Source organism: Procambarus clarkii, chromosome 48 (assembly GCF_040958095.1).
Source record: "Procambarus clarkii isolate CNS0578487 chromosome 48, FALCON_Pclarkii_2.0, whole genome shotgun sequence".
NCBI classification, from domain to species: domain Eukaryota; kingdom Metazoa; phylum Arthropoda; class Malacostraca; order Decapoda; family Cambaridae; genus Procambarus; species Procambarus clarkii.
The window spans coordinates 8,650,508-8,674,789 of record NC_091197.1 but is presented as its reverse complement, the minus strand read 5'-3'; the positions used below and the strand labels follow the sequence as shown (position 1 = coordinate 8,674,789).

Genomic DNA, 24,282 nt, shown 5'->3' with positions numbered 1-24,282 from the left:
CGTACCTAGTAGCCAGAACTCACTTTTTGGCCTACTATTCAAGGCCCGATTTGCCTAATAAGCCAAGTTTTCCTGAATTAATATATTTTTTCTAATTTTTTTCCTATGAAATGATAAAGCTACCCATTTCATTATGTATGAGGTCAATTTTTTTTTATTGGAGTTAAAATTAACGTAGATATATGACCGAACCTAACCAACCCTACCTAACCTAACCTAACCTATCTTTATAGGTTAGGTTAGGTTAGGTAGCGGAAAAAGTTAGGTTAGGTTAGGTTAGGTAGGTTAGGTTGCCGAAAAACAATTAAATCATGAAAACTTGGCTTATTAGGCAAATCGGGCCTTGAATAGTAGGCCAAAAAGTGAGTTCTGGCTACTAGGTACGACATATATATATATATATAATATATATATATATATATATATATATATATATATATATATATGTCGTACCTAGTAGCCAGAACGCACTTCTCAGCCTACTATGCAAGGCCCGATTTGACTAATAAGCCAAGTTTTCATGAATTAATATATTTTCTCAAATTTTTTTCTTATGAAACGATAAAGCTACCCATTTCATTATGAATGAGGTCAATTTTTTTTATTGAAGTTAAAATTAACGTAGATATATGACCAAACCTAACCAACCCTACCTAACCTAACCTAACCTATCTTTGTAGGTTAGGTTAGGTTAGGTAGCCGAAAATGTTAGGTTAGGTTAGGTTAGGTAGGTTAGGTTGTCGAAAAAACTTTAATTCATGAAAACTTGGCTTATTAGGCAAATCGGGCCTTGCATAGTAGGCTGAGAAGTGCGTTCTGGCTACTAGGTACGACATATATATATATATATATATATATATATATATATATATATATATATATGTCGTACCTAGTAGCCAGAACGCACTTTTCAGCCTACTATGCAAGGCCCGATTTGCCTAATAAGCCAAGTTTTCCTGAATTAATATATTTTCTCAAATTTTTTTCTTATGAAATGATAAAGCTACTCATTTCATTATGTACTGGTAAAAAAAAAATTATTGGAGTTAAAATTAACGTAGATATATGACCAAACCTAACCAACCCTACCTAACCTAACCTAACCTATCTTTATAGGTTAGGTTAGGTTAGGTAGCCGAAAAAGTTAGGTTAGGTTAGGTTAGGTAGGTTAGGTCGTCGAAAAACAATTAGTTCATGAAAACTTGCCTTATTAGGCAAATCGGGCCTTGCATAGTAGGCTGAGAAGTGCGTTCTGGCTACTAGGTACGACATATATATATATATATATATATATATATATATATATATGTCGTACCTAATAGCCAGAACGCACTTCTCAGCCTACTATTCAAGGCCCGATTTGCCTAATAAGCCAAGTTTTCATGAATTAATGTTTTTTCGTCTACCTAACCTACCTAACCTAACCTAACCTAGCTTTTTTTGGCTACCTAACCTAAACTTACCGATAAATATAGGTTAGGTTAGGTTAGGTAGGGTTGGTTAGGTTCGGTCATATATCTACGTTAATTTTAGCTCCAATAAAAAAAAATTGACCTCATACATAGAGAAAAGGGTTGCTTTATCATTTCATAAGAAAAAAATTATAGTAAATATATTAATTCAGGAAAACTTGGCTTATTAGGCAAATCGGGCCTTGAATAGTAGGCTGAGAAGTGAGTTCTGGCTACTAGGTACGACATTATATATATATATATATATATATATATATATATGTCGTACCTAGTAGCCAGAACGCACTTCTCAGCCTACTATGCAAGGCCCGATTTGCCTAATAATAATATATATATATATATATATATATATATATATATATATATATATATATATATATATATATATATATATGTCGTACCTAGTAGCCAGAACTCACTTCTCAGCCTACTATTCAAGGCCCGATTTGCCTAATAAGCTAAGTTTTCCTGAATTAATATATTTACTATAATTTTTTTCTTATGAAATGATAAAGCAACCCTTTTCTCTATGTATGAGGTCATTTTTTTTTTATTGGAGCTAAAATTAACGTAGATATATGACCGAACCTAACCAACCCTACCTAACCTAACCTAACCTATATTTATCGGTAAGTTTAGGTTAGGTAGCCAAAAAAAGCTAGGTTAGGTTAGGTTAGGTAGGTTAGGTAGACGAAAAAACATTAATTCATGAAAACTTGGCTTATTAGGCAAATCGGGCCTTGAATAGTAGGCTGAGAAGTGCGTTCTGGCTATTAGGTACGACATATATATATATATATATATATATATATATATATATATATATATATATATATATATATATATATATATATATATATATATATATATATATATATATATATATATATATATTATTATTAGGCAAATCGGGCCTTGCATAGTAGGCTGAGAAGTGCGTTCTGGCTACTAGGTACGACATATATATATATATATATATATATATATATATATATATATATATATATATATATATATATATATATATATATATATATATATATATATATATATTATTATTAGGCAAATCGGGCCTTGCATAGTAGGCTGAGAAGTGCGTTCTGGCTACTAGGTACGACATATATTATATATATATATATATATATATATATATATATATATATATATATATATATATATATATATATATATATATATATATATATATATATATATATATATATATGTCGTACCTAGTAGCCAGAACGCACTTCTCAGCCTACTATGCAAGGCTCGATTTGCCTAATAAGCCAAGTTTTCCTGAATTAATATATTTTCTCTAAATTTTTTCATTTGAAATGATAAAGCTACCCATTTCATTATGTTTGAGGTCAATTTTATTTTATTTGAGTTAAAATTAACGTAGATATATGACCGAACCTAACCAACCCTACCTAACCTAACCTAACCTATCTTTATAGGTTAGGTTAGGTTAGGTAGCAGAAAAAGTTAGGTTAGGTTAGGTTAGGTAGGTTAGGTAGTCGAAAAACAATTAATTCATGAAAACTTGGCTTATTAGGCAAATCGGGCCTTGAATAGTAGGCATAGAAGTGCGTTCTGGCTGTTAGGTACGACATATATATATATATATATATATATATATATATATATGTCGTACCTAACAGCCAGAACGCACTTCTATGCCTACTATTCAAGGCCCGTTCTGGCTGTTAGGTACGACATATATATATATATATATATATATATATATATATATATATATATATATATATATATATATATATATATATATGTCGTACCTAACAGCCAGAACGCACTTCTATGCCTACTATTCAAGGCCCGATTTGCCTAATAAGCCAAGTTTTCATGAATTAATTGTTTTTCGACTACCTAACCTACCTAACCTAACCTAACCTAACTTTTTCTGCTACCTAACCTAACCTAACCTATAAAGATAGGTTAGGTTAGGTTAGGTAGGGTTGGTTAGGTTCGGTCATATATCTACGTTAATTTTAACTCCAATAAAAAAATATTGACCTCATACATAATGAAATGGGTAGCTTTATCATTTCACAAGAAAAAAATTAGAAAAAATATATTAATTCAGGAAAACTTGGCTTATTAGGCAAATCGGGCCTTGAATAGTAGGCTGAGATGTGCGTTCTGGCTATTAGGTACGACATATATATATATATATATATATATATATATATATATATATATATATATATATATATATATATATATATATATATATATATATATATATATAATATGTCGTACCTAGTAGCCAGAACTCACTTTTTGGCCTACTATTCAAGGCCCGATTTGCCTAATAAGCCAAGTTTTCCTGAATTAATATATTTTTTCTAATTTTTTTCTTATGAAATGATAAAGCTACCCATTTCATTATGTATGAGGTCATTTTTTTTTTTATTGGAGTTAAAATTAACGTAGATATATGACGGAACCTAACCAACCCTACCTAACCTAACCTAACCTATCTCTATAGGTTAGGTAGCCGAAAACGTTAGGTTAGGTTAGGTTAGGTAGGTTAGGTAGTCGAAAAACAATTAATTCATGAAAACTTGGCTTATTAAGCAAATCGGGCCTTGCATAGTAGGCTGAGAAGTGCGTTCTGGCTATTAGGTACGACATATATATATATATATATATATATATATATATATATATATATATATATATATATATATATATATATATATATATATATATATATATATATATATATATATATATATATATATATATATATATATATATATATGTTGTACCTAGTAACCAGAACGCAATACTCGGCCTGCTATGCAAGGCCCAATTTGCTTAGTAAGCCAAGTTTTCCTTAATTTATATATTTTTTCGATTTTTTTTTTCTTATGAAGTGATAGACCTATCCGTTTCATTATGCATGAGTTAAGTTCTTTTTATTTTGAGTTAAAACTAACGTAGATATATGACCGAACCTAACCAACCCTACCTAACCTAACCTATCTTAACCTAATCTAAACTATCACAAGTAAATAATTTATGTTCTTTATATAATATAATAATAATAATTCAAATATACTAATTGGAAACAATTTATTGAAAATAAAGAAAATCACTCAGCCTATTAGGCAAATTGGGCGTTGCATAGTAGGCCGAGAAGTGCGATCTGGCTACTAGGTACGACATGTGTATATATATACATAGGGTTATTTAAAGGTTGTGGGTTAAATGCTAGAAAAGTTCAATTATTGGCTTAGAGATAATACCTTAATAAGCCTAGCACACTTCCCTCTCCCTGACAATGTCAAGACATGTACTCTACATAACTTAAAATATGTGTACTGTACAGGAATTGTCACTTTGTCAAAAAGTTTATATAATTTAACACCAATGATACAAGTTTCTAATGAGAGTAGTGTGATATATTTAACAATGAGTGTTCTTTAAGGAACTGGTAGTCATGTTCCTAGTGTAATTAAGCTTACACATACCTACCTACCTCCTGCCACATACACAGAATCCTAGATATGAAAAAAAAGACTTAAAGAGAAGCATAACACAACGTAAGCTGATGTGCCTGACTATAATTTACAACACTACAAGCTGATGACTCAAACCTTACCTGCAGTGCCTTGGTGCTTGGAACAGATGATGTGGCAATCCTAGTTGGCCTCTGTAAAGGTTCATGCCATTAATCACTCCACAAAAACCACAACAACCCACTAATAACATGCACTATAAAAATACCTCAAACCTCATTCATGTTCCTACAAAATTTTGTATTTTTATTTTTAAAGTGAATAAAGAAAAACAAGGAAGCTATTATTACAATCCTCTATAGCTAATTGCAATTAAAAATGGACAGGAAATACAATATTACTTGTAACTACACACAAGACTGGACTATAGTAATTCTTCTAGTTTAAACTATGTTATAAAAGGAACTCGGCTAGCATAGTGCTGTTTCCAATCAAAGCAGCAGTTAAATCAATAGCAGAGAAAGTTTTATATAGATGCTGTATCTACAAAAGTTATAGAATCTACAAGTTGAAAGGCTGTTTTTCAGTACTAGAGAAGTATTAACAAAATTTACAATGGATAAGAAAACTATTAAATCTTGAAGCATAGCTACTGGTGATTTACATAAGCCTTGATCTTTAGAGGTGAACAGACATATTGATGTGAAAAAACATTGCTATCAGTACACCTTCACGGACCGCTTCTGATACTAGGGTGAACGAGGCTTAGCCCACATCACTCATTGGTTAAAACATACTGAAATTGTTATAATTCTTTATAACAAAAATGCAATGGTAGTTCTATGTGGACTAAAAAAATGGACTTTGCATACTATCATACTAAGCACATTAAAATTTTCAAAAACCTTGCAAGTACTATATGAAACACACCACCATCCCAATCCTTTTATAGTACCAAGTCATTACGTTAGAGCAGGGAAGAATGGACAGTTTCCTGTATTATTAGTAGCATGATAAAACACAACTTTAAGAACACACAATTCACAACTCAATTAACTGCATGCACACATTGCTGATTCTGCCATGTATATTCGTGGATACAGATCCAAGATGCAAGTGAAAATATGCAGTAATATAAATATGGCTGGCCTGTATTTACCCAAGGTGCCAGAAGTTAAATACAGTGTAACCCTTCCCCCACCTCCCCTCTCATAAGGCTGGCAAGGAAAAACCAAGTAAGAATAAGAAATTAAATTATTTACTTTGAATTGTGCCCTTCGATTTACAAAATGATATATTTCTACACCTATTTACAAGCCTCAGTGCACCTGCCAACCACAAGTCTTTACTTTTATCCTTTTTGCCCATCTTTTGGCTTCATTTCTTCCCAAATTCAATTGAATTCTTAATAATCTACACACACACACACACATTCAAAATATCACATTGCATTCCATTGTTCAGATGAAACAAAAAGCAGGAGTAGCTGCAGCAGGACAGTTGGCCCAATGTGGGTGGTACCCATTTACATCCAGTTCCTCAAGTTTATCAATTCTCTGACATAAATATGCCCTGCAATCACCACATACAATTTATATACCTTTCTTTTGACTTTATTTGCATGTACTGTAACATGGAACACTGATTACTCTCAGTATTTATGAGATGTTCTTTCTAATAATTTACAGTCAGCTTTAAACATAGAATATTCCCAACTATTTGATCCACAGGGGAGGGAGGGGGGGGGCCTAAGCGTAAACCCTGCAAGATAAGGCCATCACTGTACCAACCAGTTCATGTGGTTGGTAAATCTGGTTGATAACCATATTTATATTCTTTCTCGTAAGGAGTCAAACTTTGCTTGAATGTAAGGTACAATGTCGGAATCATTTCCCATAACATTCCCAATATTTTTAGGCCTAACAGTGCATATGAAATAAGGTAAACAAAACACTTAAAACCTTTCTTCTTCTTCTTGTCTGCTGTTTTAGTTTCTAAAACTAGTTATACATTACTTGGCACCTTTACAACAAACCCCTTTTCAACTCAAATTGCACAATGTTCCGTACTCAATTTACACCTTGCATATCATCATCATTCTCAACTGCTCATTATAAATAGGTGTTCATTAAAACCATTTTTAAAATAAATTTGCACTTACAGTATTTCTAAAGTCAGAAAAACAATTGCCATTCTAAAATAGCATATTCCTTCCCTGAAATAAACAAACTATTCTTATACTGACCCAAGTTTTATCTGGTTGAGAAGTAAGTAATTATGAAAAGAATACCCCAAGCCGAGGAGGCTATGTAGCACCGTCAAAAGCGCGGGATATTCAAAAGGCGCTAAATATCACTAAGGATGCCAATACAAATCTGGCTGAGAAGCAGGTATGGAAAGCCAATAATCAGGAGAAAGATCTAAGTCAGTATGACTACACAGCACTTGGAAGGGACACGAGGGCGGAGTGATGGAAAGGTGCCTAGCCACTTGGACCACCGGCAATCACACGCAGACCTTGCAAGAATCAAGGCTGTTGCTGTTTTAACCAGTCCACGTGGTTAGCTATCAGGCTGATATACTATTACTTAGAAAATTTATCAACTACTACACAACATTCATCACATAATCCCCTACCCTTTCTTCACAGTGTGAATCCAGCTGTTTCTTTTGTGTCCGGTAGCTGCATGGTTTAGTGGGGACTGAGGATGGGTGTTGCAGAGAGATGGAACTTTTACAAATGTGTTGCATAGACTGAGAAGTAAGGGAATGGGAACTTAGAGAAAACCCAGGTGGATCACACATGACAGTTGGAGATGGCCGAGAAATGGTTACAATTGGCGGAGTGGAAGGAGCCGACTGATACATAAAAGACTGTGAAGATTTTGCTAAAAGTGGCAAGGAAGAATGAGAGAAAGAATAAGAAAGTGACTGTGATAATATGAGAGGAGGAGACGGAGAAAATCTTGGAGATGATGACCTGAAATAACTAGGAGTGGAACGGGACAAGCCAAGAGGGGGAGAATGGGAGAGGGATGATGGTGGTGTTTTTCCACTAGGCTTTGATTAAAGAAAAGGGGAACTATGTTAAAACATAAGCATATCATAGTCCAATTAACATAATATTTAATTTGACTCCTAATAAATATATCTGTAGCAATATTTCTAAAAGTTAATAAAAATTAGTAAATTTTCAAAACTTTTTAACTTTGAAGGAACAGAAACTAAACTTTTCCTTTCAGTGACCAGGTAGATTTTCCACTGATCAACATGCTTTACATACACAAAATTACTGTACAGCTCTTGAACTTAAGACCAAATGAAACAGAGTTTAAGGTCAAGAAAATGTTTAAATATCACAAACAATTCAGCTCTGCAGCTACAAGATATTGTGAAGAATTCTGAAACTCCTTCACATATTACAGTCGCCAGCATACTGCTCCTTCACACAGATCACATTGTAAAATCTTCACTGGTAAAAAGTAACAATTAGATGTCACCAAATAAAACTTAGTTTCTGACCATTCAAAGGCAAATTTTCCTTTATCCACAGCAAAATAACCTTCCACATTACCTAACAGGCCAACTTAGGCACTTTTGTTAAACATCTCTCATGAATCTAGTCTTGTAAATGCTTTTACTGTTACCATTTTAATTTAACATGTACAGTGCCAAGTAACATTCATGAGCAACAGAGAATGTGGTAAACCATTTTGCAAAATAATGGGGACATAATTTGATACAAATATTTCTTGTGCATGCATGTATAATGAAGCTGGTTACGTATGTGCTACTTATATCTTAACATGCTGAGGTGAATACAACAAAACCATGAGTTAGGCTAAACCAGCTATCATACATGACTCGATAATCATGTACAGGGGACATACTCAACAATATACTGACATATGACAGAAGGCATAAACAATACAAAAATCTATGTAGTCAGAAAAAATGCCTTACTGTAAATGTAAACTACTAATTTTAAAATACACTATTCTATGTACACTAAAAATGAGGAAATGGTGAAATGCCACCATAGTTGCACTTACAATTCCAGTCCTATTTAATGGTATTCTTTTCAAGTAGCAATATAATTACCAAGAAATTTATATAATTATTATGGACAAAGGAAACTGTTGACTTCATCTGAGCTTGACTACTATCTCTGTTTTTATATAAAGCCATATCAAATGAGTATAGAAATATGAACATAAGCATTATGGAACATCGCAGCAAGCCCGTTGGCCTACACTAGGCGCATTCTATCTAAATCCATCCCCCTCTCACCCTTATACCCATCCAGTCTACTCATTAAACCTGGGAAACTGTCTCAATAATGCTAGTTAGCAGCCAATTAAACTCCAAAGAACAATACAGTCAGCCCTTTCTTTCCACAAGTTATTTGTTCAGTGAAAACCTCGCCACATGAAAATTTGTGGAATGTGAACCTCAAGTTATACAGTACAGTACAGTACAAGATCAATAGGAATCGGGCCTTCATGATAAATCCCAAAGTTCACCGTTTCCCCACACCACTTTCAACACATCTACCAAGGCCTTATTGTTAAGTACTCCCATCACTTCCAGCCACGAGCACTGTATAAAGTACAGTATATTTCTACACTCACAAACAGAAACAATAACCACTGCCTTCCATTTGATTTTTTGGTGGGATTATCTTGGGGTGCAGGAGACACTCCAGAACATTTGTATGGAACGGGCACTGGATGTAAGCATGTACGGTATGCACATTACTGGATCATGGCCAAAGTTTAAATTTTCTTACATAAGAGGAGTGATAACTTCTTTACAAATTTCTGTTATATTTAGCCTAAGCAAGTTAATCTAATTTTATACTAGTGTATATGTTTTGCCAATGTAAGTCTCATCACTAATTATGAGCTACAAAGTTTTACAGATATAAACCTGTTCACTCAGCCACACCTGTAACAATCTGCATAACACACTTACAAATAAAGCTTCTAAACCTAAATATTTTATATAAGAAATGGGGGTGTTCTAATCTAAGACCTCAAAATCAAACAAAAAATTGTCCCAAAAACCTTCCCTGTACAGCTTCCACTGCCAAATTTACACGCAACATGGGATCCCTTAACGAGTTTTAAGAATTAACAAATTAACCAGATAAAGTACTGTACTGATAATATTTACTGTACTCATTACATAGAAGCAAACACAAAACAAAAATTGCTGGTAAGAACTTATCCTTAAAAAGAGTTAAACCAGATTGGCTATAGAGCTCAAAAATTTAGAGCCTTACTAACACTGGCAGTTTGCTGTCTGTCATTAGTGCTTTAGAAATTAAAACTGCAATACAATGCAATACACCCCATGTATATTTTTATTTAATTATTATTATTATAAGAACTACAAGAGTAATGTACAGTGTATAAAGCTACGCTATATAAATGCCATATCAGAATGTGTTAATTTTATAAAAATGGAAATTAATCATATTTCATACTAATGGCAGTTTTAAAAATGGCCAAGGAAGGTATCTATTATTAAGGAATAATAATTTCTAAATTGAAGTCTTTAATACCATGTAAGTAATGCCAAGCTCACCTTTCTGATGTCTACGTACATAACGCAGTAGTTTACTATCTACAGCACTAACAATGGATTTCTTTGTAAACATCTTTTATGTAAATTACCTTCAGCACACTGTACGATTCATTTTTAATGCTTTTAGGAAATTTTGGTCCTTATGCTTTTTCCAACAGAGAACTATACTGTACTTCAGTAATTATAAAGAAGAAACATAGAAAACTAACTAGGAGAAAATATATAAAAAACAAAATTGTAAAAAAAAAAATTAAAAATTAAGGACAATGCAAGACCAAACAAAATAAAGCTGTTGAAATTCTTAACTTCCAATAACAGCTTCTCGAGTGAGGACAAATAGATCACTGTAGGTATGTATATCGTGCAGCACCTTGTTAATAAAACACTGTCTAAAGATAATTTAAAACCATGTACCATCACCATTAATATCTTAATATCTAATGGTGTTCCCCCCACCATGTTACAAAATTAGGTTTTGTTACTACTTTTGCATTATAAGAAAAAGAATGAAACTGATGTCCCATTAGTACATAATCACTAAATAAAACAACCTGTCGTCTAAAAATGGCAATGCCTGTAGTTACTAAGGTTTGGAAGCACCCAAAATACATCCAAGGTTTGTACTATTAATTCTGTAGAGGACCCGAGAAAAAAAAGGCAACAGCTATACCTAATTTATCAAGGCCAAATATAGTATAGTACAGTACATATACTGTATTTACTTAATTATTGGCATAAGAGTGCATGTGTTAGGCCTAGGATTGCTGATTTAGGCTTAGGACAGGTTAGTTCAGGTTCGTGGTCTGTCTGATCCACTATTTGTAGAACTTTTCTTCCGTACAAGAATCCATATTCTGTACATTCCATCCACAGTAGAAATGGATACTATCTTTTTGAGGGACAGGTTGGTAAAGCACTGTTTGTGACTGGCATCTTACAGAAAGGCTTCATCACATATACCACCAGCTTGACAATGTCTACATACCTCAAATATTCAGCTATCAACAAAACCCTTCATAAACACTAAAGCGTGCGCACACACACAGATCAAGACACACTGTAAGAGGACCTTATGTGTTGTTTTCCAACTTCAGCCTTGCTTTTCATTATATGGACGGTGAAATACTAAAGGAACTGTTCACGACTCTTGTGAGACCAAAATTGGAATCTTTAGCAGTTGTATGGGGCCAAATTTAATGAAGCACAAACTGGAAAAGGTGCAACGATATGCTACAAAATGACTTCCGGAACTGAAAAACAGGTGTTACGAGGAGAGACTAGAGGCATTATACATGCCAACACTAGAAGATAGAAGAAAAAAGGAGATATGATCACCACTTACAAAATACTAACAGGAATCGACCAAATTGACGAAGAGGAATTCCTGAAACCAGCAACTTCACGAACAAGACACAGTGGTGTCCCGTCTTCCCAGTACTCTTTGTCGTATAACACTTTGAAACTGCTGATGGTTTTGGCCTCCTCTACCTTCTCACCTAACTTGTTCCAACAGTCTACCACTCTGTTTGCAAAAGAAAACGTTCTAATATTTTTTCAGCACCTTTGTTTTCTTAGCTTGAATCTATGTCCTCTTGTTCATGAAGTTGCTGGTTTACAAATTCCTCATTGTCAATTTGGTCGATTCCTGTTAGTATTTCGTAAGTGGTGATCATATCGCCGCCTCTTCTATCTTCTAGATTTGGCATGCCTCCAGTCTCTCCTCATAACTCTTTTTTTTCAGTTCCGGAAGCCATTTGGTAGCATGTTGCTGCACCTTTTCCAGTTTATTTATGTGCTTCTTGAGATTTGGGCACCATACAACTGCTGCATATTCCAGTTTTGGTCTCACAAGTCATGAACAGTTTCTTCAGTATTTCACCATCCATGTAATTTAATTCCAGTGTGTGTGTGTGTGTGTGTGTGTTAGAGAAAAATATATGTAGTAGACATAGTGGAAAGTAGATTGGTTAGAAAGGTGGGGTCCTTTCTAACCGCCTTTCTAACCGGGGTTAAAAAGGCAGGGAAAAAGAGCCAATAGCTCAATTATGCAGGCACTTAATACCGGTAGAAAAAAAAAACAGTAAAATAGCAAATACAAGATAGTAATGTAATACACACGCTCACACAGAGAAACATACATGCATGGAGGACATATGCCATAATGAATACAAGTATCAGGAGTAAATTAATGTGAAGAATATTAGGTATAAATGCTACAATGGGAAATGCCAGGTCATGAAAGACAGAGCCATATATAATGCAGAAACTCTGCAAACAAGTGATAGATATAATACAATTTTTAAAAGAACTGCAACATCTAACAATGTAAGGAAGGTTTTGGATCTGGTCTCCAGTAGGCTTTTTATGACTCACAAAAGCCCAGTGTGACATACATGTGGAGATATCCAGGTAGCTAACTCCAGGGAGCCATGAGGAAGCCCTCCCAGATACGGTACGAGGCACTAGCTGGAGTGTCTGGAACACCAAAATGCTAAAACCTGTACACTATCCCTTCTTCGTCTGAGTAGTGAGCAAGTGGATAGTGGAGAAATAGGTCCATTCACCCTTTTAAAAAAGATATGACTAAAAAAACAAGAGTGTTAGGAGCGACTATATTAGCTAAGAGACAAAGCCCAAGAGCCAAGATCATTCAGAACAAAAGTGTAAACATAGCTCATTCTCTACAAACAACTAGAAGAGTAAAAATTTCTGCTGTTATTAAATACTGGTAAATAAATTGACTGTTCTATCAGTTGTTCTAACCTCATTACAGTTGTCTAGCAGAATAACATTCTAAAATTATTTGCTTATGCGAATAAAACTCAAGAGTCTTGTTAAACAATGGACCATGAATGTCCACATGAAAATTGACATTTATCTTTCTACATTAAAATTTTGGAGCTACTGATCAATGTCCAGAAAGGCTGGTCTAGCTTACCCCATATTTCTGCTGCTTATACTGTGATCCACTAAAGCAGTGGCTTTTAAAAGTTTTATTATAAACACCAATCCATCATGGCATCAACAATGGACAAGTGCAACAGTGATGTGTATGACTACAAACAAGGCTCAATAACATTATGCAAGTAGCCCAAGAAGTTCTAATGATGCTTCTGGTCAAATTAATCTTTATTATTAATAATTATTCAAAAGTTTCAGTACACTTTAGTTTAAAATTTATAAATGTTATTATGACCCAACATTCATTTAGTCTTTGCTACAGTACCAAATCACATCTATAATACTCGTGTACATCTGAAAGGTGTATTCATATGAAAAGACTTTTCACAAAGCCACTGCTCAGGATTACATCCACGAATAACAGCAAGAAGTTGGGAGACACCGTACCTGGCCTGGTGTGAGGGATGTGACGCCAAGTCTTACCCGGGTACCCCGTACGGATGAAGCGGTGGACGAGGCAACAGACGATCCACCCAGAGACTCCCTACTGTTGGAGCGCCGAATTGTGGGACGGGGAGTCTGGGGTACTACAGAAGTCCGACGGGGTGAAGCTGCGCTGCCGGCACATTTGCCTACACGAGCAATGGGAGCAAAGAGTCCATACTTGTCTTTGCATTCAAAGTATCTATGGAAAAAATGAAAGTAACATTATCTATTTGTATTAAAAACTTTAGTTACAGAATGAGTTATGCTTATGGTGTCTAAACTTTATAGATTTTGTCAAATATTTTAAAAATATCAGATCTTTTTAACACAGGCCTACTTATCTCCAACTGGAGTTTGTTACAAACATCTGCAGTACCACTATTAATATAAAAAAATACTTTTGTTATCTTGGATACTATATTTTTGTGTAATTCCCAACTATGACTTCCTTCTAATAAAATTCCTTGTATTCTAATACTTATACTAAGCAACGTCACAATACAAAAATAAATTGTTGCTTACATCAACCAATTTAAACCAGTGTAGGCAAGTACAATTTTGTTTTTCTTCTATTATAATACTGTACATAATATGATTGAAATTCAGAGCTTCAGTGTTTGCCTCTATATACAGGATGATAGAGGAAGCAAGACAACCTATCACATCCCTACAAAAAGCAGTCTTTGAAGATGACATTGCATTATGATACATAATGCAGTGCATAAACTGGGAACTTTACATTTGTGTTATGATGTGTCCAAATAGTACAGCACTTCAGGAGAATATATTCCACATATCAATATCCTTAGATAAAAAGCAATCTTTGTTCACATTACTGTATAGTGTTGTATCTTTTCATGATCTTTCACAGAAATATAACTTGGGATTTAACACGTAACCTGTATAGTGGATAGTGACATCACTAGCAAGAATGACCTGGGTTCAAGCGCTGGGCAGTGGCAGAAATATTAGGTATCAATTATTCACTGCTTGGCCAAAATATTTTAACCATACTGTAAAAATAGACTCCATTGCTGTCAATATATTAGTACACCTCTAGTTTTTCCTTTTAACACACACAATACAAAGACCCACGTACGAAGATGCGATCAATTACTAACTTTTTGCCAGCGACTGATCCATCATTTTTGCCAGTAGGCTCTTCCAATTCCACTCCTGCCCAGATACCATCGGCAAAGTCTGTCTTCCCTATAAAGCGAAGGGTGCCGTGTCGGGAACCAACAGCACTGGTGATGACCACACGATCCCCAACCTTCGGATCAGATGAAGATGAAACTGAAAGGAAATAAGGCATTTAGTAAACTAAACATCAACCTGTACTATAAAAAATATCCCTGTCAATACAAGACAAGCCCAATACTGTATTTATAGCAAAAATGGTTAATGTATTTGGTAGATTAAAAAAAATCCTTAGATAAAAGATAGTTTTGACTGGTGGCAATTTCAACAAATTTTTATATGAAATTGACAGTTGTTGGAACTAGAGGAGGATGACTCATTGCACCAGCCATCTGTACCTGGAAAGCGCCACCTCTCACATTAACACTTTCGCTGACCCAGTGGGCCACCCGCATCGCACCGCAAGGAAGGCCTGGCTTTGCCCGTAAGTGCACAACCCAATGTTAAACTTTTTCACTCACAATGTTTATACCTACTAATAAGAACAAGCAAAAATTAATTGTTGATGGCAATGAGGTCATGCCCCAAACTGCATGAACTGTTTTAATGACTATGCAATCATCACAATGCCAAGGTGTTAAGATCTCAAGCAACTAGGAGGCTCCACTCCTCAGGGATCACATTGGACAAGGTACCCTGGCCAGAAGGGCTCCCCTTTGGATCTGGCTAAATCTAAAAGTTTTTGGTGTTCAATCTCCTCACAGCATCAGGCTCTGTCACTTGAGCTTTTCAGCAAGTTTTGCAAGGACTTGGGCCTTTTCATCTCCAACTTCCACAAAAGGAGTAGAGTGAAATCTCATAGCATTTTAAATATGGCAGCAGTGTGGAATGCATTGCTACACATCTCCCGAGTGGCTTGGCTAACCATCTGGCCTCAGCCAGCACTACATTGGTGATTTGCCACATAAAGGGTGAAGAGGGGGCTCTTCCTGGGCTTTCCCTTGTGCTGGACACTAATCATAGGGTCATAGGGTCAAGTCACCTCTCTTCAGACACTTAAGAAATCTATTCTGATTTTTGATGGATTAAAAACAGTAAACTATTTATTATGATGTGAATTGAAAAAGGATATAGTGTTCTATGACAAAAAATGAAATGAGTACTGTATATTGAAAACAATGGATATATTAAAAATTAAATGGCATTGTCTAAAGTCTCAGTGTGCACCAACTGATAGAACACCCAAGCCCCAGTACTTGAACAAAAGGGCATTTTGCCCATATCCAATATATTTAGTTATAAACATTAACCATATCTATATTCTATTATTCACTATATTCATACCACTGCAAAGCAAAAACATTAGTTACATGGTCACTGGAATTAACCTGGTAAAATTTTCCAGATGTCCTCAATGTGACTACATTTCTCGTGTTCACTAGTTGCTGACAATAATTCTAGGCAAACTGGAACAACTTTTTGGCATAGTAGCCTAATGAACAAATCCACAAGGGCCGTGACGAGGATTCGAACCTGCGTCCGGGATCATCCCAGACACTTGTGGATTGCCCGTGTGGATTTGTTCATTTGATGCATCACGTTAGTGTGATTTGTGTGTGTAATAGTAGCCTAAATTACAGAAGTACATATGTTGGCTGTTCTTGAGATATAATATGATTCCAGTAGCGGGTGATATGACAACGGATTACAAATGTAATGGCTCGTCACCTCACCCTTCTTGCAACCTTTTATAAATCATATCAGCAGGGCAGAATTATTTGTTCTACCACTAGCTCCTGTATCAGCAACATTAGATTCAATGTAAATCTTATTGTTATAACCATTTCATATTGCTTATATGGTAATGTTTGCAGACCACTATATACACCAACATGTGTATCGAGCATATCTGAGTAAACTTGAGTCCTGGATTATGTCCAGGACTAAAGAATACTAACTAGTTGGTCAGTAAGCTATCATGTTGGACTTGACCCCTCCTGACATTGTGTGGGGTGTTTAGCTGGATATATCAATAGGTGGGTGGGTTTTTGTTATGGGTGTGGGGCCACCAGGTTCGCATGAAAAATATTATAGCTAGTATGGGTACTAGTGCTTTGCAAGAATGTCAAAATATTACTCTAATGTAATCTCACCAACCCATTGTACCTTTTGTAAATATTATTATTATTATTACTCAAAGTTCAGAACCTACTAGACCCACGGTAGACCAGTAATCATGGGACAATTATGGTCATCATACCATCCATCCATCCATTTCCACCACAACTTGTTCTCCTGCTCAATGTATCATAATTTTAAAGTTTCAACCACAGCATCAAAATTCCGACACTGAAACAAAATTAAAAGCACTACAATAATAACATTTCATCAGGCTAATGAGTCTTGATACACTAGGTGGGTTGCCTATGTTTGGAGGGTTCTGGCTATGCAAAACCACTTGAAATCTTATGTTTGACTAATAGTGAGGATGCGTGGCCCACCCACTCAAGCACTTTGCCCTCCCTAAGAGAGAGCTGACCATCAATACTTGTGTTGATAGGATTTATAGCTAGTCAGAACATGTAATATTACCATAACTTCCAGGAAGGAATAAAAGAGAAAATAAATTTAATTTTCAAAATTTCTGACATTATTTGGGAGGATTTTCAATTGCCCTTTCCAGCTGGACAGGGTAAGTGTTCATACACAGTGTCACACAATTTTCCTGCATAGCAGGGTAAACTGCTTCTTCCCTCTTGCCTTCATCATTGACTGCCTACTCACAATGAATGCTCCAAACCAACAAGAGCTACAAATCTACAAATATTGTCCATATATTCTGGAGTTCCAGCCAGGGCCAGCCACCCTGTATAGACAACACCCCCTCCCCGGCCTCCCTCACCACCTGCATCATCCCACCTCACAGGCAGTAGTTACCCTGCCAGTTCCTCATTCTAAGCGACGTTGACACAGGATGCGATATCACCAGCAGGGGTATAAATATCCCTAACCAGCACCAACCAGTCTCTCTCAGGTGTTCCAGAAAAAAACATTGCAAGCAGCCACGATCTGCTTTCCATCTGTTTTGTATACAGGTTGTGGTGTTTCACATGTAATCTTCCGTAAGCCCAAGTTGTTCTCATTGTATAAATTGATTAATGTAACTTTTATGTGTTCACTTAATGAATCTTTTTGTTATTGTGTAACAGCCAAGCTATGAAAATCAAGTGTTGTTGTAAATTTGTTCATATTTCTTTCTTTTCGTTTTGCAGTAAATTTGTTATATCTTATGCATGAGCTTACTTTAATGCTTGCCCACTTTTCACACTGCAAAGGCCAATATGGCTTTTGTTTTCACTACTAATACTGTACTCGTAAAGTATAACATGAACCACAGGGACATTAGAAATAATTCTTTCAGTGTCAGAGTAGTTAGCACATGGAATGCATTAGGCAGTAATGTGGTGGAGGCACATTCCATACAGTTTCAAATGTAGACTTGATAGAGCCCAATAGACTTAAGAATCTGTACACCAATTGATTGACAGTTGAGAGGCGGGACCAAAGAGCCAAAGCTCAACTCCAGCAAGCACAACTAGGCAAGTAACATCTGCTCGGTATGACCGCAATACCATTTCACATAACAGAAACTAACATGAACAAAAGTATAAACTTTTCCTTTTATTGATAAAACTATTCATCCTTATTAAAAGGGTTTTGTATTTGAACAGGCATTGGCTTTGCCCTTTACAATCTGAATAATAATACTTTAAAACTTTCTTGGCCTTTCAGTATTACAATTTTGTTTTCTACACTAACATATTTCCCAATAAAAAGAAAGCACTTAATATTCTAATAATCTGCAATGCATTGCCATAAATAACTAAAAAAAGGAAAGCTTAAATGAAAAATACTATTTTATATATGCCAGAATGCACAAAAGCCATCTTTACCACTAGCAATACTTCAAGCTTGATCAGCATATACCTGGACCAGAGCTAGAGGTTTTCTTGGGTGTGGAAGCAGGTGCAGGAGAAACTGACTTAACAGAAGCAGCAGTAGCAGAAGGTTTGGCGCTCGTGGGAGCACTGGATGGTGTGATCTTACGTGTGGTAGTTGTGGGGCCCGAGGCCACACTTGTTGCAGGAGTCCCATTGGATTTTGGAGACTCTGCCCCAACTGAGGAAGATCGTGAGGTCAGGATCTCTATGTCTTGATCAGTGAGATGAGATCGAGAGAGTCGAGTGAGTCGTGAAAATACTCCCTTTTTAGCCTCACACTGAAAGTAGCGTATACCTGCAACACTTCCATCATTTTTACCTGTAAAGTACAGTAAATAACTTAGTTACAATTTATTTATTTATTTAGAGAATACAGTTTATACCTCTGTGATATCATGATTAAGACAATTATAAATTAATGTTTTAATTATACATTTATCAATCTATAACTCAATGTTAATTCAGCCTTATAATCTGCTCCATAGGAATATGGAGCAAATTATAAAGCAACATTTTAATAGCAATATTAAAAAAAAAAAAAAACTCCAGCTACCCTAATATAAATATAGTTAGGAACATTATTTTTTTTCAGCTTTAATACTGGCGGGTGCACGAGAAGACAACAGCCAACTATCTTTAGTAGGATTAGAACTCTCCCTCCCACAGTTCATTTTAAACCTAACCCTCTAGGTTTCCCTGGATAATAATTTGCTAATTAGTTCACACTAGGAACAATATTCCCTACTCATATTATTCAAACTACAATACTGTACTTGAACCTTTGTCTCAGCTTTTCATTCTAATTTTTTTTTTTCACATTTTGTACAGTACCTGTACTTCAATTATAAAATGTCTATATAACTTGTACATACAGTATATCCTTGCTACCCCTACCTCAGTACAATGGCACTATTGCTGCTTTGATCTAGTACTGTACTCCAAAACTATTCTAACAGGAATGTGTATCTGCACAACCAATGTACAAGTTCTCATAACTTGTACACACATCCTGGATATACCAATAAACCAAGACAATGGCACTATTTGTGCTTTGATCTACTAATCTAGAATCTTTCACATTCTCCATGCCTGTGAACCAGCATACCAATATATGTATATTGCCACAACCTTTCAGTGTCTTGGCTGTTATTCCACCCACTCGTGGGGCTTTTGAACTTGCGTTACTATGGCTACTTTTCGCTCCTTTTACCCACCCTTACGTGTTTGTACTGTAAGTGCTTCCACCCATACTTCTCACTTAAGTCAAGATAGCCAATTCAATTAAATTTCTTTCTTTATTATGCACACCATACCCATCCCATGGGTGGTGGTGTAAAGGATTACAGAGGCACATAATCGGTTCAGGAATTGAACCCTCTAGTTCGTTTAGCTAAGGAAATAACAATCCAAAAGAAAAAACTAAGAATAATATATTTCAAGAACGGACAGGATCACACCTAACCACTATGCACACCACCTACCGCTTAACTCACCCAAGACCATTATAAATTTATCTTTTCGAATACAAGTGTCTTACCCTAATATACTCGCCTATTACAGACAACAGGAGAGAAAAGGTTCAGATCTAACCTCACAGTTGACCCCAACACACACTTAACTATTTATCCCTTTTCATTGTTTAAGCACACATTAAATACTATAACCACTTTATATTGCTATACTGTACAATCAGAATGTCTAAATGCAACATAATCTTAAGGTTCTGGTATCACAACTGAGGAACATACCTCTATGTTCATAAGAAAATTTGTCATCCTAATACTGTGCTCATGTTAAAATGATTGCGAGGGGGGGGATTTTTCAGACCAATTTCATGTCTGAAGAAGCGCTTGCAACTGCTTGCAATATGTAACTTTCTTATTCGTGATCCAATTATGTTCGAGTTGGTGCCATTGGGATCCTTTTCCCTCCCCTGGTTAAGGATTTCGACAGAGCATATGTGCAAGTCATTTCATTAGGCAGCAATCAATGAAAACTGATTCAAGCCTGTGTGTGGGGACTCAAAGTAGGAGATCCATTTCATGAAAGGTGGATGGAGATGAGTTAGCAGCTTCAGAGGTCGACTACTTCCCCTCTATATTCCATTCCCCTAACCCCCTCAAAAATGCATTTCCCAGTAGGCCTGGTGGAGACATCTGGTAGAATGCCTCAGAACTATTCCTTGGCAGAAAGTAGAACAGGTGCCTCCAATCACTGGCTGGCTTGGGTAGGCTTGATCTGTTCCGATTGTCCGAGCCAGGCTCTTTTTCTGCCACTACATCATTTCCAAAGGCCACAGGTTGCTACATCTGTATGCGGACGTTTGATACGTCTTGTTTGTGAAAGTGTCTCTAGGAGCAGGTTTCAACTGAGCTGTGGTAGGATTACAGCTCTTGCTTGCAGTTTCACCTGGTTCCTTATATGATAGTTACTATATACTGTAATAGTTTCAAAGAACATTCTCATGAAATAATTGAGACTCTAGGAGCAGGCTTCATATGAGCTGAGGTAGGATAACAGTTCTTACTTGCAGTTTCACTAAGTATTTCATTTGACAGCTCTAATGAATCCTAGTCTTCGTTTAAAACAAAACAAAAAATGTGCCATGCCTTAACCACGGGTGACTGCACATGATTGATTCAACACATTCAGACTAGATCTTGTAATTAGGTGAATGAGCAATGTTTTTCAGAGTAATGTAGTACTTAATGTTACTGTTGAATGCCCATTATTATGCATTTCACAAGGACCAGATTATTCTCCAGTATTTTCCCATTTTTGACTACAATGATAGTCAAGGCAGTCAATCTCGAGGGAACTGACTAGAGACTATGGCTTCATACACCAGCTCCATGGGAATGACTTCCTACCAAGTGGTTGCTGGATCTTGTCATTAAACTCTTTTTTTCCAAGATTCCCTATTGATGTAGATGATGCTTAAGTAAAGTAATAAACATCAAAGGTGTTAAAACACGTACTTACCTCAGACCTATCTCTTAATAATATTGACTGTCCCTAAAGGCCTAGTGATAGCATAAATATAATACAATTTAATGGAGGACCTATGTTGATCTTCCTGCGTTATAAGGTGGAAGACAGCATGATCAAAGTAGACCACTCTCTGTGGATGACCTGTCTTGAGAGGACTAACCCTCAGTGCAGCCATACCTCGACAAATGGACCTACGAATGAGTCACTGCACTGGCTTGTGTGTGCTTCCAGGATAACCTTTGTAAGCAGTCTGCCATATGCAAATGCACAGTAATTGCAAACAAAGGTGGTCAGAAAATAGTAGAATCTTATAATGGTAACATAAACCCCTCAACTTACATAAGATTTACTTTATTTTGAGTCATCATAAACTCATGAAATCATGTTAAATCAATATTGTATTAGTTTCAGGTACTATATTACTCTGGCTTATGGAACTAGGCTATGCAAGTTTAAGGTACAGTACTATTAAAGCATGGTAGTTAAGGGAGTCATTTTTTGAATGATTAAATTAGTGTTGTTACTATAAAACTAATACAAGAAAATAAAAAATGCTAGACTTTAGCATAAAATCTAATTTACCAATAGGTTCATCAAGGGTGACCCCAGCCCACTCTCCTGGTGCAAACTGCGTGTCTCCAATGTATGAAATGACACCGCCCTTGGTACCTCCCACCCATACTCTGTCACCAATGATGAAACTGTCAGTGTCCTCTGTCAGCACGATAGATGCATCTGGAAAATGAGAAAAAAAAGTTACAGTAGTCTAATGTTATGTTTCAATTCATCCTTAAATATATTACTGTACTGTATTTGAATTCTTTATTCTATTGGCATGGGTGGGGAGTCAGAGACCCATAAATCTGAGAAAAATGAACGACGAGTTAAGTCTAACGCTAGGGAAGAAATGAATGTCTTTACTACAAAGGTGCTTTTCACAAACTCAACTCTAGTTTTCTTGCAAAAAAAAAATTGATAAAACCTCAGCAATATACTGCACTGTAATTAAAGTACAGTGCAGCATGCACTGCTACACATACACTTAAGGTGTGCCATGACTTAAAAAAATACTGTTCACTTATATACACAATTTACTAAACAATAACCAATTTCCTTTTTTAATACTGAACATAACTAATTTCCTTCTTTTTAATCCTTAAATTGATCAGCTACTTATAAGTCCTACATTGTGGCATGCATAACAAAAAAAAATAGTTCATAGGATAAATGGAAAAACACAGGACAATTCAAGCAAAGGAGGTACAGTACTGTAATCACAGAAAGTGACTAAAACCGTGTAAGGGTTAGAGGCCTGTGTAGTTTAATTTTATTTCAAGTTCTGATGAAGAAAACCTCACCTAACAAAGTACAGAGAAAGTACAACCAGCAATAATGCTCTGGATTATGTGTCACCTTTTACAAAAATGTGTAGCTTTCAAAGATACGTAATTTTCCGATCTCCTCCAGTGACATGTCCTAGTCTAATCTCGGCACTTGGTAAATGCTAATTATTATTTTTTATTTATTTATTTTTATTTTTTTTTTTTTTTGCTGCTAGACAAATTGAGTGTAGATATTCTGTCCTAAAGAAAATAATTTTGTTCGACTACCAAGGGAAATGAGGATTCCTGTCCTCGTCAAGGCCACTAGTGTTAGTGGCCCTAAGGTAAATTCAGGTATATATTGCATGGGATTACCAGGTGTCAAAAAAAAAGTAATAAGTTTTACAATTTTACCACTGTGCAAAGTGGCCGATTCGTGCTAAACAGTGTAGATTTCCATCACGAGACCTTGGGTGAAATTGCAGGTATCCAAAGTCTTTGACATTTTTGGTGGACTAAAAAATAGTTTTCTAAAGTATATTGCAAAATTTATGGTGCGAATTGAAATAGGAGTCATTGTTCTATAAAATGACTCTAGACTAGAAGTTGTACATGGAATACACACAGAACTATGTGTATTCTGAAGATTTGTCATGAAAGCAAAGTCTCTGGACATCCTAGAGTCTCCCGTCTCCCGATGGCGAGCCATGTCATTCATCAGTGAGGGAATTTTGCCAATACAGTACTGTACTTACCATATAACCATATATATGGCTATATTGTACATATCTCCCATTGTTTTCATACCACAGCATTTGACAATGCACCTAGTTCCAAGATGTTCAGCTCAGTGAGAGTTGAACGACTAGCACTCAGAGGCACAGAAGACCAG

At 35.6% G+C, this 24,282-nt stretch overlaps 1 protein-coding gene across 21 annotated transcripts in view; it reads right to left on the bottom strand.

Annotated features, from left to right (window-relative positions):
* CLIP-190 (Cytoplasmic linker protein 190) overlaps window positions 1-24,282 on the bottom strand; it is a 166,996-nt gene that overhangs the window by 51,614 nt on the left and 91,100 nt on the right. For 10 of the 21 annotated variants that reach the window (XR_011222340.1, XM_045752840.2, XM_045752829.2 and 7 more), the window contains 5 exons: window positions 22,651-22,803; window positions 19,064-19,396; window positions 15,058-15,232; window positions 13,898-14,135; window positions 5,104-5,154 (listed from right to left, as the gene is read on the bottom strand). Coding sequence is in view for 20 of the 21 variants with exons in the window: in XM_045752840.2 (XP_045608796.1) it covers window positions 5,104-5,154; window positions 13,898-14,135; window positions 15,058-15,232; window positions 19,064-19,396; window positions 22,651-22,803 (950 nt within the window). In the remaining variant the exon portion in view is untranslated. The remainder of the gene's footprint in view (window positions 1-5,103; window positions 5,155-13,897; window positions 14,136-15,057; window positions 15,233-19,063; window positions 19,397-22,650; window positions 22,804-24,282) is intronic. The other 11 variants (XM_045752837.2, XM_069302565.1, XM_069302566.1 and 8 more) reach the window with 6 other exon arrangements.